The sequence below is a fragment of the Hippichthys cyanospilos genome, chromosome 21 (assembly GCF_059441005.1).
Source record: "Hippichthys cyanospilos isolate Australia breed blue-spotted pipefish chromosome 21, RoL_Hcya_1.0, whole genome shotgun sequence".
Classification (NCBI taxonomy): Eukaryota; Metazoa; Chordata; class Actinopteri; order Syngnathiformes; family Syngnathidae; genus Hippichthys; species Hippichthys cyanospilos.
In genome coordinates, this window is record NC_142389.1 from 6,837,726 (window position 1) to 6,862,246 (window position 24,521).

At 38.2% G+C, this 24,521-nt stretch overlaps 1 protein-coding gene across 2 annotated transcripts in view; it reads right to left on the bottom strand.

Annotated features, from left to right (window-relative positions):
* Window positions 1-24,521, bottom strand: part of epha10 (EPH receptor A10) — a 179,173-nt gene that overhangs the window by 28,150 nt on the left and 126,502 nt on the right. The window contains exons 6-9 of one of the 2 annotated variants that reach the window (XM_088405726.1): window positions 14,195-14,319; window positions 9,089-9,380; window positions 7,392-7,500; window positions 1,848-1,973 (exon numbers count right to left, since the gene is read on the bottom strand). In XM_088405726.1, coding sequence (XP_088261852.1) covers window positions 1,848-1,973; window positions 7,392-7,500; window positions 9,089-9,380; window positions 14,195-14,319 — 652 coding nt within the window. The remainder of the gene's footprint in view (window positions 1-1,847; window positions 1,974-7,391; window positions 7,501-9,088; window positions 9,381-14,194; window positions 14,320-24,521) is intronic. The other variant, XM_088405727.1, reaches the window with a different exon arrangement.

The following is a 24,521-nucleotide window of genomic DNA, read 5'->3' on the forward strand; positions in this document are numbered from 1 at the left end:
AAGTATAGCTAAATGTGTATTCTTTTTAAAGTAACATAAAGCAACTTTCAACGACTGTTAATTATTTTTTTATTATATACAGTGTTTATATGAGTTACAGCTTAGTCTAAAACAAAAAAACAATACAAATCCAAAAAAAAAGAACAAGTGCCTCAAAGTGCATGAAACTTAAAAACACAAACAAGATGAACATTTTTATTTTTTTCATTTTTATATTGTTTATACGTTCAATTAAACCAGTGGTTCTCAAATATATTTTTTTCAATCCCTCCCCCTAGGAAAGAGAAATGTTTTCACCCCCAACTCAATGCGCTTGACTGTAAAGATTATTATAAGAATTGCAAAAGTATAGCTAAATGTGTATTCTTTTTAAAGTTAAAGTAACATAAAGCAACTTTCAATGACTGTTATTTTTTTTATTATATACAGTGTTTATATGGGTTACAGCTTAGTCGAAAAACAATAAAAATCCCCCCCAAAAAAAGAACAAGTGCCTCAAAGTGCATGAAACTTAAAAACACAAACAAGATGAACATTTTTATTTTATTGCAATTAGACTTGCCAGGTCTTGCCAGGAAAGAGAAATGTTTTCACAATGTTTTGACTATAAGATTATTATCTATAAGAATTGCATAACTATACCTAAATGTGTATCTTTTTTTAAAGTTAGACGAAAAAAGCAATATAAATCAATTTTCAACAACTGTTAATTACTTTGTTAAGTGTTTATATGGGTTACAGCTTAGTCTAAAACAAAAAAAAACAACGCAAAAAAAACAAGTGCCTCAAAGTGCCTGAAACTTAAAAATAACAACACAAAAAAGATGAACATTTTTATTTTTATTGCAATTAGACTCCACATTAAACCTTTTCCCTGGGGCCATTCACGCCCCCCCATCACCTCCCGCTCTCCCCCCAGGCACTGAATCAAACCAATCAATAAATCAATTCAGACCCTGAAGCAGAAGTTTTCATACACAAACATTCAACCTTACCACAGCGAAATTCGGAAACTAAACCTAGACTGACTTGGAAATGAGACTGGAAAAACTATTAACCTTGTAAACTGAAAACTAGGAAGATGGCTTCACATTCTGAAAACATATGACTGAGACAAGAGCTTAAATACTGTCGTACATCGATCCAATTTGCCATAATACAGTAAACTAAAGCAGCATATCAACTGCATGGCCACTAATACAGCAAAAAAAAAAAAAAAAAACAGGCACAACAGTACGTAAATACAGGACCCTCTCTGACAAAGCTGACGAATACATAAAAATGACAAACAGTGACAAATACATGGCTAAAGATGACGCGTACTATCAATGACCATAGCAACCACATAGCAACCAATATCACACGGAATAACTCTACTTAAGACTGAGATCAAGAATATGAAGATTGTGAAGCGCTACGCAATGTGAGGAGGCAGAACAACCGAGCTCGGGAGGAAAGAAATAAGGAAGAGGATTCATCATCACAGCGGGGTAAAGTCACACAACTTGAATCCGTTTCCGTCATTTCTTTAGAAATGTCAGATTAAAAAAAATAAAGAAATAAACAGCGGCGGTTTCTTTTTGGATATCGACTCAAAACTACCAGTCACTTTTTAAGCGCATCCCATAACGTACTGGGGAACCGGTCCAAAGTTATAAAAGGAAGTGGGCCAAACGGCTTGACGAAAAGAGGGAGGAAAAAGAAGCGTATTAGCATTTTATTTCTATGAGGAGAGCAAAGAAAGAAAAGAAACCACTAAGGGATAAATGCAATGGCAGGAGGACGGCAGGGAGCTAAAAAGAAAGATTTAGAAGGATGGGGGAGTGGGGGATGCATGCCAAGTGTACCTGGGCATCAGCTGTGTGAAGGGAGGAAGAGGAGAGAGAAGAGGAGGAGGAGGAGGAAGAGTGGAGAAGGATGTCGAGAGCAGCACCACGCTAGCAGGAGTTACATTGGAGGAGCTTGAGCAGACACTGCTGGGAAGAAGACAAGGGGATGGGGATGGGGAGGGGCTCTTTTCAGTACTTTCAGAGGTTGGCAAAGCAAAACATTTGGACTCATTAATTCCGCTTAATATTCAAATATTGTCTGCGCTGGCAGGAAAAAAAATAATAATCGTGGATCCTTATTTCGACGACAAGATCTATTTATCTAATTTGAAAAAAAAAAGACCTACGCCCCCGCATGAGTAGTAGATAAATACCATTGCCAAGCCGCTGAATCGCTCTGCCAACTCTGTCGCCGTTATCTCAGCTCCAGCAAATGTATTGCAAACGAATATGAATACATACTTTGATGTATCAATGAGACTAAGCTGAAACCGCAATCAATTAGTCTAGACCCCAAAACAACTTCGAACAGAAACTAAGACTGATACCGACGCTGCCATCCTGAAAATCAATAGTTCCAATATCTATGATGATGACCACTGCAATGTGCAGCACCTGTTAACACCAAGAGTATGAAATATAAGACACGTAAAATATTTCACAAAAAGTTGAGCTCCTGTTCACTTGATTGGCTCTAATTTGTTAACAAAAACAAAAGGCGGGTCTATTGAGTTTTTCTGAGCCAATTGCAATTTGTCTAATTTCCATCATTGTTTAGGTGGTTCAAGCTAGCTAGTGGTAGCGTTCCTTTACTCTTTCAGTATGGTTGGGACAGCGAGAATAGGAATGGTCGCAATAAAATGCATCCCAGCAGTTCCTTCCACATCTATCTACAGATTCGAGTGGCTACTGGCAACATTTCATACACAACAAGCCATCGACAAGGTAGCTTGCGTTGTACAAATCCTTGTGAATTAACCATCTCGTGCTGCGGAAATATACTGATATGTGCTATAAATGTATGTTACTAAATTACACTGATCATTGGTGATCATTTTCACTTCTCTGGCACATATATTATTATGATCACAATTATAAAATATCAATGTTACAAAAATAGCAGGGTCTGTAACCTAATTTATGGAGGTTTAAACTAATTTTCCAAGTATCCGACACTTATACCGTTAAGAACCGGGAGTGAAAGAGTTAATCAATCACCATTCATGCAGTTTTTAGATGGAAGCACATCTCCATGTCAAAGTAATGATAAAAATGTTGCTCGTCTGTCTTCGAAAACTGATTGCAATCCCGATAGTTTAATCACACAAGCTAGCACCGAGCAGTCCTCATTGTCCTGTATGCTGTAATCGGGATTTGCATGAGACTATTTTGTCTTTACCGATACCAAATAATTTCAACCACATTTTCACTATAAGTGAATTTTTTTTTCCCCAACATTTTGACAGAAGAATGTCAGAAACTTTATGAAAGACAACTGTTTGTAAAAAAAAAAAAAAAAAAAAAAAAAAAAAAAAAAAAAAAAAAGCATCCCACTAGGGCTGCGCGATTAATTGAGTTTTAATCACGATCAATAGATTGGCTGCCACGATTAATTAAGCTGAGCCACGGTGATATCAAAAAATAAAGCGCTTGCATTTTTGAACGTTATTACAAGCCGAATCAAACACTACCGCTAGAGGGCAATGTTTCCCACATTTGCATGACAAAGACCTCATATATACTCACCCTGATATATTATTTAATAGTGTGAAATGGTGTCGAGTTTCTCACCTGATTTCTAATATTTACAGTGGTAGCTGTCAATTGAGACCCGTTTTGAGAAATCTGCAAACAAGTTGAATGCATTTGGTTTGAAAATGACTGAAAATGACATTTTGACTGCTGATTGATCACAATTTGATTAAAAGTAAATGTACTTGTTTCTAAGTAGAATGTTTTTTCATTGGTTTGCACTTAGCAAGTAAGCTAGCTGTGTTGCCTGTGTGCCAAGTTTTTCCCATTATTATTACTCTATTATAGCCTTGAAGCCTTGTTTATAAACTGTTGAAAAAAAAGTTGAAATAAATAGACATGTTTGACCAAACATAATGAATAATCGTGATTAATAATCAGGATTTAAATATTGACCAAAATAATCTTGATGATCATTTTGGCCATCATCGTGTAGCCTTACATAACAGTAATCCTGTATATTAATCACTTTATTTATACATTTATTTATGCATTTTCATACTGGTAATATATCTAATTCATTAGAACAATGTAATTTTAGTAGTATTCATAATGGTGTTTTATTTTCCTTATTGTAAAAATATGTGAAAACTCATGAATGCATCAGATATTATACATGTGGAGGGAGCTAACCTTTAAAGTCCAAAATATGCAGTCTACATCCCATCTTTGTTCAAGAATGTGTCCCGTTTCTGTGCCTGACCAATCAGAAGCAGCCAGGGGCTTACAGTGAACAAACTCAAATTTGATAAATACAATAGCCTCAAGAGTGCTACAGTAAACGTTTTCATGAGCAGAATCAAAAGCCAGCAAAAACAAAAGCAACGCATATCACTCTTGCGCAGCTCCGTATAAGACACAGATGAAAACAAGTCACACTTCCTTTTCCTCCTGATACCTCCTGATACCTTGACCCTGCAGTCAAACACCCACTCAATCACACTCATACACTGTGCTTTGACCACTGAAGGGTAAGCCATCCCTTTCAGTGACCAGTCAAGGCTGAGCTTCCCGGAGAATGTTCGGTCAATGCCCTCAAACTCTGGCTCTATCAAACTTTCTCAGGCACTGGCGTGCGTGTGTGCGTGCGTGCACAGTTGTGTGGGTGTGTTTTAGTCATGTATTTGTGTGCCAGAATGAACTACTTCTGAACGTGTCATATATATATATATATATATATATATATATATATATATATATATATATATATATATATATATATATATATTCTCATTTACAGCCATGATAGTAGTTGATATAAGACTTAATACAAGTAAATTGGCACATGGAGGGTGCACATTAAAAGGATCCTGGATTTAAGACATTTAAAATGTTAATATTTTGTCTGAAATTAATTTGATGGCTTGGTGTACAATTTAGGGGTGGAGGGATCAATTGAAAGATAAATGATGATTTATTGATAATCAATTTTTTGAGACCCTCGATACTAGATTTCTAATTTCAAGCTGTCTAAATAGCTTCAGAACAATGATAAATATTCAATTTCTGTGAAAGCAGTTGAATGTTGAATCATTAAAACATTTTATCTACTACGTCTACTGCTAAAAATGGCTTAGTACGTTTAATATCCCTTTAAGGGAAACAAACCAGTGCAGCCAATAAGTCAAACCATATTCAAATTCAGTTCCATACATTAGGCACACTTGATAAGACACACTGTTGAGTTTTGAGAATATTAAAGGATTATAACTATTTTACTGCCATGGATGAGAATATTTGCCATGTAAAATACTACGGTTGTGTGCCTGTGACAATTTTTTTAATATATATTTTTTAAATGAATAGATGACACTTCAATTTTATGCAAATCGAGCACTGTTGTAATGTATTTATACACATACGCAAACTGTTATTTTGCCATCAAAAACATTCACACTGCTTTTATTGATGTTTTATCGGAGGAAATGACTGTTGAAATGATTCAGATGCTACTAAAAATATATATATATATATTTGTGTCAAAGTGTATAAGTGTGAGGATTTTTCTCTTTTTGTCCAAAATAGCTTGGTGTCAATCAAATAACCCATTTTCAAACAGTGATTACGAAATAAGAGAGAATCGTACTTTTTCTATGTAAAGATTCAAATCCAATCGTTCATATCCCAACAATGTCTAGATAGTCATACAATTCGATATTCTTTCGGCCTTGAAAAATGCGCCAAAATGATCCAAATCAACTGGCACTCTAGCGGTTGCCTTTCAGATAATGCTTGGCACTGAAAGAGTTAAATGTGCCCTATAGTCCAAGAAATGAGCTGAAATGCCACTACAAATGCACAAGACAACAAGGAGGGGCAACAACAGTCCAGAAATCAGCATTTCATTTGTAGAAGATTGCGTAACAGCAAACCACAAACACCTTTTTAAGATTTAACCATTAAAAATCGAGCAGCGTTTGCCTCCCGTGTAGCTTTGGATAACCGCGTGTTCCAACACGGTTATCGTCACAATCACCGCCTTGCGTCCGAGCCTTGGCGTGACTCATTTGCATGTTTGCGAGTCAGCAGGCAGACCCTCCAAACCGTGTCTTGGAGCTGGCTGTCTTTGCAAACACAAGAGCCTGATAATTGAGGCATCAAGCCATTCCACTCCTTGTCTTCACACAAAAACATAAGGAGCAAGATAATGGCGCCGCGGCGATGAACAATGGAGAAAGCCTTTCAATGCAATGCACTGATGAGGAAAAAGAAATGGGAGGAGGAAGATAAGCATTATTACTCAAGAAAGCGCGGCGTGTGCTGTGAATATTCAGCTCGTCCTCAAAGCGGCCACCTGTACGCGGCATTGTGTGTGTGAGCGAGCGCGGCCCACAAACCTTTTCGGCACCCACTCCAACCCAACACCGCGCCTTCATGTTTGCTGCTACCGATATCATAATATTTTCCTTATGGCAATATCTGATGGTTGTCTCTCTCTGGCCGCCACTTCACGAGGTCTATCAAATATACTGCCAAGGATAATAACACTTTTGATTGACATTCTCAGAGGCTATTAATTAAGCGAGCCCATCAAAAGTCAGATGTGATTAAAAAATCTACTCTTCATTGGCGTAGAACTGCACTGCATGTTATGACTATTAAAAAGATAACAGTTCGCTGAGCATCCATACTGATGGCGAGCAGGATGAATAATGAGGACTTCTAAGTTGCACTTTATGTTAATTCAGTTAACAGGCATGTCCAATCAAACCAGACTATCAGAGCAATTTAGACCCTATCAAGTCTTAGCAAACAGTCAGTGAGAAAACAATGGCCGATTACGGAATTATTTCCTGCAATGTTGATATTTTTAGTGCAGGGTATGGTACACTACTTCAAAAGTTTAAGATATTCCTTAAAATGCAAGACAAGCTTTATATGAGAACTTGACCTTTTCTAATTTTTTAATGTCAGTTTTGGCGTTTTTTGCACAACTTGCTGTTCTCTAACAAGCAAAAATCACAACAGATTTTTGATCCCGTAACATTTTAAAGGTGCCCACTTCTATGCCTTTCTGTGATACTCTTTATCTCTACCGCGCATTTGATTTGAAAAACATCTTTTACGGATCCAAAATCCATACACAATTTGAATGAATGAACTATTTGCAGATGCTTCAATAGAAGCAATCCTTTTATTTTGGGATTAGTGTAATCTGGATTACACAGCACACTGAGTCAATGCCATTGTCTGTCGATGTCAAATGCAGGTTTATCTGTCATTTTTTTTGCGGGAGTAGAAGATAAGGATGTGCTGCGTATAGAGAAATGTACAGTATGCGTGAGCGTGCATCTTTTGAAAGTGCTTTACCTCCTCCAGATGTGCAGTCCGACTCCCATCGAAAGCAGCATGACAAGTGCCGCCACTGATACGACAGCAATGATCACCACAGGACTCTGTTCACTGGATGCTAGCGCCACTGCAAAAAACATTTTTTAGTTAAACATTTGTTGAAAAAAGACAAGCAAATATAAATAAATTTGAATGAGGAATCGCCACCGAAATTCGAATACAAATGATCGGCATGATATGCCGGATGTTTTGACAGAAAATGTGACAAAATAAAAAAAAATTACGATCGTCAATATTATTTTTTACACAAAGTGGACAAGTGTAGGAATGTGCGTGTGAATTTTGGTGGTGATTTGTTGTAATTTTGTCTTGATTACAGCCAGCTAGCAGCTCTTCGGCCGGTTTTCTAAGTCCAAAAGGTAATTAGCTAGCAACGCTAACTGCTCCGGTTGCCTAGGCAATGTATTCCTCAGAGTACAAGCGCAGGCCAATGTGCGTGTGCGCGTAGACGCAAATGCTGAAACAAAACGATTGGAATGCTTTATTTCTATGACACAGCTGAATATTAACTTGTCAAAAAGTCACCATCACTATCTCACACGCCAAATAGCTCCTCCTATTTAACACCTGGACCACCTGTCCTATTTCCTCAATTGTTCAAACATCCTCGTTACTCTTTCACGGGTAGTCATTGTCTGACCCATTCAATTTGTTTGAAATGGAGGTATTCGGAGCTGATTTGCTGATCATCTTACTTGGGATGTTCTTTACCCAAGTGACGACTGTCGTGACTGTCAGAGCGTGGAAGGTTGCCCTTGGCTGTTTCTCTCCCCAGCAGCCAACCTTGATAAACTGAAAATGCAAGCTAATATGGTATTTATGACTAAAAAAAGTTTGGTTTATTTTTTTGTGAAAAACTGAAAATCCTGGTATCAGATGCCCTTTAAAGGCATGAGACATTTTAGAAGCCTCAACAAGCAAACTAACAAGCAAACTTGAAAATTGAATATGCTGCATTGTCAAATAGTGTTTACATTTTGGAATGCTGTTGCTTGGCTACGTTTCTCGTGCATCTACCAGGATGTTACACTCTGGCTGCCTTGAAAAGTTTCTGAGGTCATCATTTGTTTGACACTTCTCGGCTCGCCCGCGGCAAGAATAGGAATCATCTGTAAAGTTACTGTAAAACTAAGCCCTCTCTTGCGAAACACAAAAAGGTCAACTGCTTTTTGTGTAATATTCTGTTTGGCCAAAAATAAAAGAACAAATGAGCCATGCCAGATTTGGCCTTTTGACCACACGTAGGAGAAGCTGGATATGCGCGGCGGCTTTTAGGTAAATTTGCCCCTGCGTATAATGTGAAGCTGCACAGCACTAAAAATCCCATAGCTGAATATAAAAATGGTTGTTTCCATTAGAAGTGAGAGGCGTAAAGCACACACACAGAGTAAAAACTACACTCTGAGGTGTTATCAAAGACAAACTGTTTCACAGCTCACCGATAAAATGTTGAATCTTCACACATTATCTCAAACAGTCACATTGCTGACTCTCTCTAACTCTAGGTGCACGCCTCATTGTTTAGGCTGGCCGCGTGCCCACACAACCCCCCGCATCTTAAGTCACTAGCTGCCTGGAGGTGCTCGGCTGAGAGGCATGAGCGAGGAGAAAGAGAACAGGACAAGGCCGGGAGAAGGTGTTAATAGGCTACTCACATTCTCCCAGTGTCTGCAGTTCCAGGGGAGCGCTGTAGGCCCCGTAGTCAATGGGAGAAGGGGAAGATGATGAGGAAGAGGAGGAAGAAGAGGAGGAGGAAGAGGAGGAGGGGTAAGCAGAGGACGAGGAGGAAGCAGAGGATGAGAGAGGAGAGGAGGACAGTGACGAGGAGGGTGTTGGTGTCGTAAAGGGGCGAATAAGGAAGACATAGGTAGTCCCGGCTTTGAGGTTGTTGACACTGATCCGTGTGGCAGATGTCTTCACAGTAGAATAACTTTGATCCTTCTGCTCCTGTGGAGACAGAACATGTAATTAGGGAAACAAAAATAGAGTCGATGTACGACTTCACACGACACGCTTTTTTCAAATGTCAAAACTTTCGAAAAGTTGCGTTAGGCCGAAAAGGAAAACAGAGACCAAAGCCATCGGACTTCTGGAAGGCAAAATAACAATTGTGCAGGACAGCTACAAATACTTTGACATTACACAGGCAAATAGTAATCATGAAGGGGCAAACCAAAAGGTAGCCATGGCCAAATACTGCAGCTAAAGTTATTGAGGCTGATCCTGAACAGTCAGCTAAGATCAAGGTCCTCCTAGTATTCAGATACCCGGCTGGTATGCTGTAATACCCTGCCCAATGGAAGAGGTGCTACTTCACCCCGAGTAGGGTACCCTGAGGTGATACAAAGACCCCAGGGACACTCTGTTAAGTAACTGTGCTAAACACAACAGAAACCCAGTAGGGCGAAGGAGCCAGATGGACAGTCATTGAAAGCCAAGTCCTTGCATGCCTCTAACCACCGACACCATGAAGAAGTGACTGACATTGACAAAACAGAACTGAGGCACTGATTATGGCAAGACAAAAACAGGGTCTAAACATGAGACAGGACTGTTATTCAGATAAATGGAGTACACAGAAGGATATTGTGTTGCTTAGCTCAAGAAAAACAAACCAAAAAAAAAAATCAACATCAACCAACCACTTCAACTAGCAGAGAAATAATGTAATAGGACATGTGTCCCAAAATCTGTCCAAAATAAGGACTAGATGTCCTAGATTCAACATCGATCGGGATGGGACTTCCAGATTGAAAAATTAATGATAACCAATGAGCCTGGCATAGTAGTGATGGATAAACAGCAGAAGACATAGGTCACAATCACTATGATAGCAACATCCAGAAAAAGGAACACAAAAAGTAGAAATACAAACCAACAAACTTTTTTTTTGAATATCGTCACCAAAATATAAACCACAAATAATCCACAGCTCTCATTAGACTGTGCAGGTGCATTTAATGTTGTGTCCTCCGAGTATATGTTGTTCATGAGTCTCACTTTGTGAGAATGACTTACAAAAACATCCATTACCATAATTGCTCCAGTCTGATTAGTCTGATGTTATTTTTTTGTCATTTGCCTGCGACTTTTGTGGCGTCGCTGCAATGGGAGTCATCAATTTATCCTAATGCGTCCTTACGCATAATGACTCCAACTGACGCTGATACATCAGATTCGATAATGACTCGGATTGCATGAATACATGAAAGCATTGAATACTATAGGGATTGCTCTCTAGTCCAGGCATATGATAGCAGAAGACGAGTCGAATCATTAGACGAAAAAAAAAAAGTAGCATTAATACATAGCTGATATGCAGAAAAACAAATGTAATTTATACATTGAAACATAAGCGGGAGCAAATGTTTAACAATATTTGTGGCTATGTTGCCCCACAGTGTAACAACACTGAAGAAAAATAACACCACACCCACTAAGTGATTCCATTTTTAAAAAGCACTTCGAGGCTATGTTCACACTGCAGGCTGAAGTGACCCAATTCATATTTTTTTGCCCCTATGCGACCTGCATCTTATCTTTTAATGGCAGTATAAGCAAGACAAACCCGTTTTTTTCAAATGCGATTCAGGCCACTTTGGTATGCGGTTCAGGAATCGATCCATATCCAATCTGTTGTCAAGCGACTTCAAGAAGGTGCCTCAACGTAAGCAACAAATGTCACAATTCTGCGCTCAAATGGGTGGGATCAGGTGGGAAAAAAATCAGAACAACGAAAGCGGGCGATGCAAAAACAAACTGAGAGGTAACGGTGTACAGTGATCCATTTGCTAATTGGAACTACTGCAGTAAACGTATTTACTTAAATCCCAAATTATTCAACCTTATAAAGTAACTGTACTGTTGTCCCTTCCCGTCCCCAACCCTAGAGCCACGGTTATATCAGTGGCGTCTGGAAGTCTAATTAAAGTGAAGCCTGTAGCTGACCGAACATGATAGCAATTAGTTTACACTTTGAAATTCCAATTTATTACAAAATAAATCTAGGTAAGAAATTTACAATGCTCCGGTCCAGCGCTGCTCTTTCCTGCTCTCTGTTCGTATTTACCTAATAGCGGCTATGAGTTTCATGAGGCGGGCGGACGTGACCATCGACCAATGAGGTCTGGAGTTGTAATCTACTCCCGCCCATGAGTTTCATCTACTCCTGCCCTAGTTGGTCGATGGTCACGCCGGTAGTCAATCACGTGTCTTGTGGGAGTGCATGTCTCCCTCATGAAACTCACAAACACTGTTCTGAGCGTTTCTAATACGGCTCTCCGTGCCAAGGGGATGGAAAAGGAAGGGATAACAGTACAGTAACTGCATAAGGTTTAACAAGTAAATATGTGCACAGCAGTAATATTTGTCTTAAATATGTAAAGTATGAATACTTTTTACATATAAAAAATGCAGGTACCCACACATACTTGCAAGAAAATTTCATGAGAGGGGGCGGGTTGACGCTACTGTATTTTGTCTCTCTTTCTCTCTCATGTGACACATGAGAAAACCTTATGCAGTTACTGTACTGTTATCCCTTCCTTTTCCATCCCCTTGGCACGGAGAGCCGTATTAGAAACGCTCAGAACAGTGTTTGTGAGTTTCATGAGGGAGACATGCACTCCCACAAGACACGTGATTGACTACCGGCGTGACCATCGACCAACTAGGGCAGGAGTAGATGAAACTCATGGGCGGGAGTAGATTACAACTCCAGACCTCATTGGTCGATGGTCACGTCCGCCCGCCTCATGAAACTCATAGCATGCACTGCATGCACTGCAAAAAACATGGCCAAAAAAACTCCCACTTCCCCTCCCAATTTCCTCCTTGAACTGATTGAAACTATTCTGGTTTCGGTATGACAACCAATTCAACATTGCCAGGTACATCGGGAAACGCTAACATTAAGAATACCCGTTGACCTCAATGCGCATGAGGAACAGTTTTGGTCCTTTTAGCATCCACACATTTATTGGGAAATGTGAGCGACCTCACAACACCACCACCAACAAAAAAAAAAAAATCGGATTTCACCCAAAAATCGGAATTGAGCATTAAGCCCTGCAGTGTCAATCTAGCCCTCAAAGGCTTTTTGTTGCTGTGTAATTGTATTGCCTTTTCATTTCATGGCTTTGTGACAATGTTCCTGTCTGACTCAGTTATTTTCTATCCATCCCCTGCACTCTCGCATTTATCTACCACTCTCCCAAAGCATCTTCCTTCAATTCTCTCCAGCGCCGTGCTCTTGGAAATAGTAAGCCATGTCATCTTCTCCTAATCTGTGAGCCGTCTAATATGTTCTCGAACCTGTTCTCTGCCATCTCAGTCTTACCAAATCCTCGCTGCCTTATTTGATCTTCTCACTCGAGCGTCTTACCTGGCCCATCCCCATTTCCATGTGGCGATACAAGAGCGGGAAACATATTTTCATAAATATGGCATACACGGACGAGAAGGAGGTGTGAAAGGTGTTGTGCGGGCGTGACAGACATGAACAAAAATGAAGTATTGCCAGGAAATACACTATATGAAAATGGCGACAACTGGGGGTTTATGAGCATGGCGGATTTATTGTGAGAACTATCTGAAAGTGCGATATGACATTTAAAAGTAGTACTATGGTTATCCACATGACTGGCCCTTATTTAAAGACTTTTAAAAATGCCTTTGTTTTCAACTCGCTGATTATGATCTGATTATGAACATAGTTAAAGTTTCCCTTTTTTTTTTTATCCGATCTGTGTTTTTGATAGTTAAACCTTCAGCAGAGGTAGGGGAATCAATTCACATGACTGCAAAAAACAAACTTCTGCCATGCTTGTCTGGACCCACTCCACACTATAATGCACAGTGCAAAGGCAGCTAAATTATGTACAATACAATAATATAGTAGGAGATCATCAAAAGTCATTGACTCGTATTTTTTTTTTTTTTGTATTTTCTTTAAGTGGTCGGCTAATGGAAGGTCTAATGTAGTGGTAACGGAGAAGTGAAATAAATCAATCCTTGTAATTGATTACTTTATGTATTTTAGGTTAATTAAAGATTAAAGTAATACATTACTTTGCGTAATCGGGTACCCAAGTAGGCAATTACTTTATGCAATTACAGTACACGCTACAGAAATTGATTTCCGTATTCTTCAGATAAGTCTCACCGTTTTTCTTATGATTTGAGCCCTGCATTTTATATTCTAGTGTAACTTATCTGCAGTTTTTTTTTTTTTGCTAGCCACCACACACAATCTACCAGTAAATCAAATGTGTGTATTTGTTCAATGCGTAAACTATGAAATAGAACTGGAAAAAAAAGGAAAAAAAAAAACAATCAATGGCTAATCTAAAAAAACAGCTTTAAAAACATATTAAAATTAAAATGATCTATAAGTTGAATACAATCTTGTAAAAAAAAAAAAAAAAAAAAAATATATATATATATATATATATATACATATATATATACATTGTGTGTGTGTACGATCATATATATGAATTATGTGCAATATATTTACACGTTCACTTTTGCTGGAGCTTATATATCGGTAATTTGAGAAAAATTAAAGGCTTTTATTTGCCGATTATGATACGGAAAATACGGTAAAACAAAAAACAGACAGCACACAGTCAATATGACATGTTTGGATTCCAAAGTGTTGTTCTGACTTTTGGAACAAATTGTTCAGGGCTAATTTCTCAGTTGGTCCAATAAACACTCTGTTTTGATCATAATGATGACAAATTTCAAAGTGGCTTTACCTTCTCGTAGTATTTGACTTCATATTCCATCCGGCTCCTATTCGGGGACGAAGGTTGCCTCCACACCAAAGTGATACTCTTTTCCTCTATCTTCTCAGCTCGTAGCTCGCTGATCAGAGATGAAGCTACACAAACAAAGCGCAAAGGAGAAAAGAATAAAAAGTCGGTTTTAGATTGGAGAACTCTGTTCGTCTTCCACACATCCAGAACTTTCAATGGCTTTATGTTTGTCAAGGACGTTAGGAACATTTTAGCTCCTGAAGTTACAGCATGACAGTGTAACAAAGGTCTTTTTTTTTTCCTCCTTTTAAAAACGGCTATTGATTTATTCACCAAGCCGACAGTATTTTCAGTTTAGATTTGAAAGAAAAAGTGTTTTATATTTAAGGACAGATGGGAGAGTCCGCCAATATTCTACTTTAGGGAGAAGGAAGAAAAAAGGAGCAGGACAGCAGTAATGGATTAGTCATTCAAGAGACCTTGCAACAGTGTGTGTGTCTGTGCATGTATGCGCGCGTGCGTGTCTGTGTGTGTGTGTTTTGGGGGACGGAAGCACGCTGAGACTGACAATAGATCAATGCAGATATGGATTGACTGACAAGTTGGCATCGACATATGACTAAAGGATGGAGAGACTCCCAAATTCAAACTGCCATTTTTTTTTTTTTTTTTTTAGCTCTCCAAGGCTCTCAATTAATCTAACCCCAATAACTTTTTCTGACTCAATCCCTGAGAAGCAAAGTGAAAGTTATTCAGATAGATTACTCATTTCGAGATGAACACCACAAAATCTGTTTTCCATTCATTATATTCATTTGAAATTGGCAAACGTGTGGCGCTGTCAATGTGGAATAAACATTGTTGGAATGGTACACTTGTTTGAGAATACTTGTAAGTACATTCAAACATAATTTCAAGTATGTTTGAAACTATTTTCAAATATTTTCAAACATGCGTGCAAACATGTTTCAAAATACTTGCAGACATAACCAAAACATACGTTTGGATTAAATGCTAAAAACATTGCATTTGCTCCCGTAATGCCATATGGTGTTGATTAGCATATTGTGTAAAATTGTGGGAATAAATTCAGTTTTTAGCATTTAGCTCACAAGAATTTTTGAACTGTACGAGGGTGTTTATGCATTTATTCCACTTAATTACGGTAATTACGGTAATTCCACGGTAATTCCACTTAAATTTTTCTGTGCCAAGCGTTATGTGAAAAGTGCCAACTGATTTTGAGCATTTTGACATATCTTTCAAGCCCGACAGAATACAGTGGCCCGACAGAATACAGAATACATTCACCGTATGGCGGGCAATCCAAACCTATGTTAAATAGCTAATGTGTTTAGAACCTCAGGTAAAAACATCACAATTGTACATAGATTCAAAATTGGTACCAAAACAGTATCGCATCTCCAGCATTGTTTCCATATAAATCATCTTCTTACTTCTCTCATTAACATCACTTGCAATCTGGTTACACATAACTAACCCATTCAACTTTAAATTAAGCAGTAAAATGCACTATAAATACTGTTTTGTAACCACTCACGATAGAACAAAGTTTTACCGTTCTGCCATTTTGAAATAGGTCAGGCTGACCAATAGCAGACCGGCATCTCTGCCATGTGACGGCAACAAAAAATAAGTGCAATTACCTTAAAAACGCCTGCAGACAAAACAACACAAATACAGCCAAGCCCCCATGACAGTTGTTTTTGTCGCAAAACTGGGAAAAAAACCATAAAGTGGGGACGAAAAAACTCAGTATTCCACATTGCAACATGAAAAAAATGTAAGCCAGGGACACTGTAACACAGGGGTCCACTGTATTGTACTATATGACTATGACTATATATTTAGACATTGATGCTACCATATGAGCAATTGGATTCCATTCTTTACCTAGAAAAAGAAAATAAGAGTCTAACTCATTCCGCTCTTTATAATCACGCTTTGAAAACAGGTCATTTGAGTGACACCAAGCTAATTTGCACAAAAGAATATTTTTTGTGGTGTTTTCTGCACAACAGTGACACTATGTTTTTTTTAGTATCATTTGAAACATCTCAACAGTCTCTCCCTTTGATAAAACATGAGCACAAAGAGTGAAAATGTATTTTTGATGGAAAATAACAGTTTGCTTATGTATATGACTACTAGTTTTCCATTGGAATAATATTAAGCGGAGCACTGGCCAAAAGTGTCATCTATCAAATCCTTAAAAACAACAACAACAAAAAAACGTATACCTAATACCTAAGTATTTTAGATGACAAAACCCCTGTCCATGGCACTGAAAGAGTTAATTACATGAAGTCATGTTGTTTTCCAAATTTCCCAAAGGTCTTAACCTCCCCCGGACACAATTCCTTTGTCATCTGCCTGTTTATGGTCTTCCCTCAGTAACCTTAAAAGTGAACTCCCCTTCATTCTTGCTGCTGTTCTTTTCCCCGCTCATCTTTTCACCTGACCTTTAACCAATATTTCATCTATTTTGTTGATGGCAACCGCTGCACTTCAATATGTTCGACCTGCCACTCACTCATGAGAGACAAATACTTCATATCCGCAAACAGAAATAATCTGAAGTTCCATTCTGATCCCCGCCGCTTATATGATTTGAGATAACAGCCAATTGAGGCAACTGATAAAAAAAAAGCACAATCCATCAATCAAAATGTCTCTTTTTAAATAAAGTTATTTAATCATGGAAAAGTCCGCGTCTTGAATGTAAGAATTATTGGCATTTGACTTGATTTACGTGCGTAGCTGACAGGAGGAAGTTAGTCTATCGATATTTGCGAACATGCCTGATACAAAAGAAATAAATCAAAAAGTCATACAATCAATAAAAGCAACAAAAGATTTTTATGATGAAACAAGCAGACAAAGAGGTACAAAACTCTCAAGACTCCAAACATAGAAAAAAAAAAAAAAAACACCGCTTAATACACTAAATCAAAAACGTGGAGTAAATGTGCTCACCTCACCTTTAACTGCAGACTGTTGTTTGCACTTCTTTGCTTGCTTTGTGCTGAATTATGCATAAGACTGGTGCTTGCCCCCAAATCCCAGAACACATTAGAGCTCAATCTTAGCACCAAAGAACACATTTGGATGATTTCGCTATAGATGTGCAGCCACCATCACATGCCTGCTTTAAACCTCAACTGCTGAAAATAAGGGCTTTTTCTCTTGCAGGGTGCAAAGTGCAGGTCTGCATTTCTGAGGCATCATGCGTTACACTAACAATCGTGTAGAAAGTACAACTCATGTTATAAACATTAATATACAAATGTAAACTATTGAAACAACTGAAATAGTCTCATAAAATTCAAGACGTTCAAACTATTGACCCTTGGAAATGCACAGTTGTAAAGTGAAAGTCAAACCTGACTGAAAAAAAGCCCAAAGGGGCCTACAACGAAGAAACTAAAACAAATCTAAATAATCTAATGACAAGTCTCTCTGTGAGAAAGCAGTTTGGAAACTCCAAAGTGGACATTGCTATCTCTGGGGTTGAAGTCACAGAGGTGGACAAAAACCTCTGGTGGATGAGATCCGCCTGGAGTTCCTGAAAGCTCTTGATGTTGGTTGATACACCTCTACAATATCGCGTGGGTATTGAGGACAGTGCCTCTGGACTAGCATGTCGGGGTGTTGTTCCAACCATAGAAGAAACACACACCTTAGCCTCTCTGGTAAGGTCTAGATTCAAGAGGGGCAGTTTGGTTTTCGGTACAGTGAACCAGCTCTACAACCCCACCAGGATCCTCGAGGGTGTATGGAGTTCGCCCAACATGTGTTTTATGGACTTGGAGAAAAAAGGCGTTTGGCCATGTCCCTCTGGAAGTTTTGTGGGCGGCGCTTTGGGAGTACGAAAGAACACCCTGATACGGGCCTTAGTCCCTGTCCCACCGATCTCAGAGTATGGTCTGCACTGCCGGCAGTAAGCCGAATTTGTTATCAATGACGGTTGGACTCCAACAGTAATGCCCTTTGTCACTGATTCTGTTCATTACTTTCATGGACAAAATTTCTACGCATGGCCGAAGCCTCGATGGGGTCTGGTTTGGTGGTCTCAGCATAGCATCTCTCTCTTTTTTTTTTTTTTTTTGGAGATGATGTAGTACTGTTGGCTGCTGACTTTCAATGGATTGTGTTGCAGCAGAGTGTTGGAGTGTTGAAATGAAAATCAGCACCTCCAAATCTGGGGCTATGAGCTTTAGTTTGAAAAGGATAGAGTGCGCCTCTCTGAGTTGGGGATGATGTTCTGCCTCATGTAAAGGAATTGAAATATCTTGTGTTCTTATTTTATGAGTGTGGGCAAGATGGAGCATATAATTGACAGCTGGAAAGGTGCAGCTTCCACGGTGAGTCCAACGCTGTATAAGTCTGTCATGGTAAAAGAAGGAGCTGAGCCCAAAACTGAAGGTCTCGATTTACCGGCCGATCTATGTTCGGACCCTCACCTATGGTCACGAGTGGCCACACCGCTGTGACTTATGTCTGATGAACGTGCAGAATTTACTGTGCAATTGGGAGGGGAGGAGGGATGTTGGCTAAATGCAGAGTGACCTGGCATGCGGAAATGAGTGTGGGGACGAGGAGGGGTAGTGCACTCGGTGCTGCAGCAGGATTTGGGAATGAGGGGCCTCATTACTCAATGAAGCATTCTTTTAAGTGTTGAAAAGGAAAGTTTGCGCCCCAAAAGAGACTATTATACTCCATACCACAATTAGGGCATCAATCAAAGGGCATGTTAATGAAGGTATGGAGGGTTTTACGAAACACATCTCACACACTTTATGTCCATGGAGGGTACGCTACTTTTATTTTTACCGTTTTACTGTCTTTGTGGGGACCTCTTGCACTTAGTCTTAGAAACCATTTTAGTGGACCCCACAAGTTCTGCCTCCCTATTTTTGAGGGTCAAGACTTGTTTTTGGAGTATAACTCTTAATTGGATTTTGGTTTGAGTGAGAGTAAGATCATTTACGTTAATTTTAAACTAAATAGCCCAGTGTCTATTTATTTATTTCTTCCACTATCACATGAACACTGGCAGACACACAACAAGTTTCACACACAACGTAGAAGAATTGGCGACCTTGCAGGCGACAAGTATCCTGAGCTTAGCGTTGGAAGTCATTTCCAAACCCTCATCACAGAGCAACAACAACATGGAGGATACAATGATAGGCACTTGTCAGGAAGACATACAGCTTCACAAAATGGCCACTTTGAAAGCTTTGCAGGGCACATACCAATCATCGATAGAGATAAGGCTTGCAGACTTCAAAGGAAAACAATGATGAAATCGAGAGTGGGAGAATAGAGGAAGGAATATAAAGTCAAGTTTGGCACAAAGGAGGAACCGAGATATTTTGGAGGGAATTTGAGACATGGTTGCTGCCTTTATATGAAACCCCTATTTCAGGTAAGGTAAATGCAAATGACTAAAACGTATATGAAACTTTTTTTTTCTTTTTACATTGGTAAAGCATTGCCTTAATTACAAATCTTAGTTAAAAGTCAGAATACTCAACACACACACACACACTGGCGCAGGACTGCAGCTGGTTTTAACTTTGCCTTCCGTACTCATCGAGTGTGACTAAAAAGCTAGTTTCCTGAAAGACTCTTATGAATTTCAATTCTAAGCTGCTTCGTGATGCACAGTCCCAGTACAGGCCTCTCATTATGCAGACACTGGGGGTTATGTGGCGGCTCCAACTCGGGACTCTATGGCAGGTAGAGCCATGAATTGACTTTGGCACAAAATGGCAGCTGCTGCTTTAGGCGTTTGCAATCGTGCGTACAAAGGCGGCGCTTGCACAACCGCCATCCCTTTTTTTATTATCAAAGGAGACAGACGCTGAACCGTCGCTACCACCCAGTGGCAACAGTGCCCAGACAGTGGAGTTTTTTTGAATCCACATTATATTTCTTAAAAGCGTTTGATCATTTCACGTGCACATATGTACAGAACGTCTATTTCAATTTATTCTAATGCAATTTCAGTAGGCTTGTTAGTGCCTCAGCTGAGATAATATCCATCTTGTCAGGAGGGGATTTCATTGTCCGCTTCCCGTCACCTATGCCGCAAGTGCAACTTTACATGCTACGATGCTTCAACGCAATGAGCCAAGGCATGCATATTGAAGAGAGAAAATGGGGGCGGGAGTCTAGATAGATTGAGGTAATAAAGACAGGCCTATCTGTAAGGGATGTTTTATGTTCCGGGTTAACTGAAAAGCAGAAAAGCCATTCCCACTCGGCGCAGCCCCACTGGCTCCTACCTTAGTTTAACGGATGGTGCAACAATTTATGTGAGTGACAGCGGAGAAGTGGGAACATTTAGTTTCTTAGATTTGGCACTCCCTGGAGCTTTTGGTTGGACCAACATTATATTGCGTACAATATCCAAATTGAGTGTGCATTTGGGATCTACAACGTTTTGTCTTTTTCTTTTTCCCAATAACGTTTTAAATGCATATCCCAAGCTACTTAGCTTCATCTTTGTCTATTTTTACAGCAATGTGAAAGTGGTTTCAGGTGCATGGTGCCCAATTAGAAGAGTGAGAGTAAGCACATTTAAGACATTCTCAACATTTTCAAGCATTTTTTTAAAATTTACTATGAAGTGTCCTGTTGATGTTGAGATATAGCTTGAAATAATCTTTCTTCTTTCTTTTACAGATGTAGTTTGTGTCATTAAAAAAAAAAAAAATATATATATATATATATATATATATATATATATATATATATTAAAAAAATCTTCACTCAATCCAATAAATTTATAAAACCTAAACTCAAAGTGATGTATAAAGCTCATCACCAAATTTTACCAAATTTTACGGCTTGCAGGACAGATTTAAAAAGAGAAACATTTAAAATTAAAATAAACAATTTTGGGGGGAATAAACCAAAAAATAGAACAAAATCCAAGGTATCAATTTGGAGCGTAAAACTGAAACATGTCAGTAAATTAAAAATAAACAAAGTCACTACAAATATATAGCATGGAACAAATCAGTTGTGATTGGAATTGAGTAGCAAATTTGTTGGGACCTAAGACAGAATCAGAATTTTTCAAAAAAAATTTCTCCGCTATTTTTTTTCTGCTGTCGCGACTAGGACTTTTTGAGGCAACAGGGAACATTTTGGCAAATTTTTGTGAAAACAAGATAAAAAAAAAAAAAGGAGCTACCTTCATCGACACTCTCGGGATGGTGGCTTTAGCGCTAAGCTAGCTCGTACTTCGAAACAAAATAAATGGGCAATTTGACCAAAAAAAAAAAAATCACTGTCGTTGGGAAGAGTATGGCAAAGGTTCCTAGCGGTTAAGGTAAAGATTTTAATAAAAATTAAAACCTTTCCATAAGTTGATATGGTAATGTTAGCATGTTGTGTTGGTTTCCAAAACGCGAATATAACGGCTTGGTAAAGCCCTTTAAACAACAAATGGTATAGACAAAGCCCGCAACATAATTCCAATATTTAAATTCCTACATTTTCACGCTTATGTATTCCTTGTTCGAACCCCTCACCCCAACCCCCACAAAAAAAGGAAAATCCCCAAGAGTCTCAGTTGTACAGCCATGAAAAACAATTTTGACATTTACCCGAAACGAGCATCTCCATGCATGGGAGCGTGTCCAAAATTATGCTTTTCTCAATGATACATTTGTGAGTTCAGTGCTGCGGGGCATGTTGCTTTCAAGGCCTGCTTTGAGACATCAGAATCAAAAGCCTTCATGATTTAATGCAAATATATGCCTTTATTCTATTCTCTGAGATGATAATAATAATAATAAAAAAAGTTCAGCAGTAGAAGTATACAGGGAGGGTATGGAGGCAATGTGAGCTGATAGAAATCTTCACTGGTTATTATTGTTCATACCAGTAGAGAGGGAGAAAAAAAGAGAAGAGGGAGGATATTAAAAACACACATACACATATGCACACACTATATTTTGGATAAGTCTATCTGTGAAAGGAAGGCTATTTTCAACTAAACCATCATTAAAACACACACACACACACACACACACGCAAACACACTTGCTGCATTTTCGGGATAAATATATTGGAGAAAGGGAGGCTATTTTCATCTAAACTATCGGATTACACATTGCTCGGATTTGACTCACCAAATTGCCTGTCTCTGATTGGGTACGTGCGTAAGGGAAAGAAGAGGGTGTCTAGTAGTGCGACAAGGAGAAAGAGTCTCGGTGACGGCCTAATTAAAAGTGTCAGTCAGTGGGCGGGTGGCCGAGAGCAGGACAGGAATGGCGCGCAAACACGCTAGCAAAGACAAAGCGGCAATTTCCAGCTGATCATGAGGATGACAAAAATCTCTTTTCATTTATAATGACAGCTTAAAAAAGCTTCGATTTGAGAGTATATTTGCAATGTTCAATCTTTAAATTGTAAGTGCATGAATGAGGTGCTACCTTTGAATTGTGGGTATGTTTCCAAATATTAATTCATGCTTATTATTAATCAAATCGCGCCACACCGGCTCTAAAAATCGCCGGCCCAATGTGCATCTGCCCCCAAATGACTAGTCCAGCCCTGGTCACAACTCCAATCATACATTATTCTCAAATTATTCTTTTTTTTTTTTTTTTACTTTCCATAGTGTGCCCTTGCCTGTCTCTTAGCCACGCACCCCCTCTCTGATCATTAGTCTCACTGGCGTCTTGTCAGACTCGCCCTTTCCCCGTGTGTCCGTCAATCATTTCCTAGCATGCACTTGTGCCTCCGACCTGTTTTATTGATCACAAACAATGCATATTGCGGTCCCAGTTGCCAAAGAACACCTCAAATGTGTCTAGACGGTTTACAAATCTCATGTTCATTTCCATGTGTCCCACGTGATATTCAAGTCAGAGTGATGTATTGTAGGATTTGTGCAAACAACGCTCAAAATATTAACAATACAAATAAACTATGAAAAATGTAAAACAGGAAAATAAAACATTTTCCACATTTACTTCATATTTTACAGTATATATATATATATTTTTTTTTTACATTTACTTCATATTATTTTATTTTTTTCACATTTACTTCATATTTTATATATATATATATATATTTATATATAAAATAATATGAAGTAAATGTAAGAAAAATACATATATTTTTTTCACATTTACTTCATATTATTTCATATGTATATATGGATATTTTATTTTATTTCTTTTTTTTAATCAACTAAGGTTGAACCTAAGTTGAAGTGAGTATTCCATCAAAATGTACTCATTTTAACTGGTTAGCAATTGAAACAGAAAAAAAAACATTTTCCACATTTACTTCATATTTTATATATATATATATATATATATATATATATATATATATATATATATATATATATATATATATATATATATATTTTTTTTTTACATTTACTTCATATTATTTTATATATATATATATTTTTCACATTTACTTCATATTTTATATATATTTATATATAAAATAATATGAAGTAAATGTAGGAAAAATACATATATTTTTTTCATATTTACTTCATATTATTTCATATGTATATATGGATATTTTATTTTATTTCTTTTTTTAATCAACTAAGGTTGAACCTAAGTTGAAGTGAGTATTCCATCAAAATTTACTCATGTTAACTGGTTAGCAATTGCAATTAGCATTATCGTGCTAGCGATTAGAATTTAAGGTCAATAAAAGACAACTAGTAGTTAAACATGTAATAGCGTCCTTAAAATCATTGACAGAATATGCTTAAACGCTATTCCTTAGGGAAAGTTAAGTAGTGGTGCCTTGTAGCTACATTGAGGTCAATTCTTTGGGTACATTTCCATGTTCTGTCGTTTTAGATTTTAAATTTATTGGCCCCGTAGAAAAATTCATCTTTGCTGATAATGGGGGACATCATTAATCCATCAAATAAAACAAAATAACTATTATTGAAATGTTCTTTGATGTACATGGTCTCTAACAAATACAGGTAACGAAGGAAGAATTGCAGAGTGACTTTGCATAGATTCATACACATGCGTGCCTGCGTGTGTGGAAAAGTGTGAGCTATTCATGCGACAAGCTAATTAGTCTGTCACCATCCTCCCAGGTTGGATCATGGAGAATTTGGTAACCGGTTAGACAGACCGACATCTCTATGCAGATTGCCCACTGTTTTACACAGCAGGGCTCTACCTAGGCTATTTTAATAGAAACACCTTACACTGAGGAAAATTGTGAAGTCTTATGATTTTTCTGCCCCATTGTGATTAAATTTAGTGTGTTCCTACCATTTACCTGTCAAACG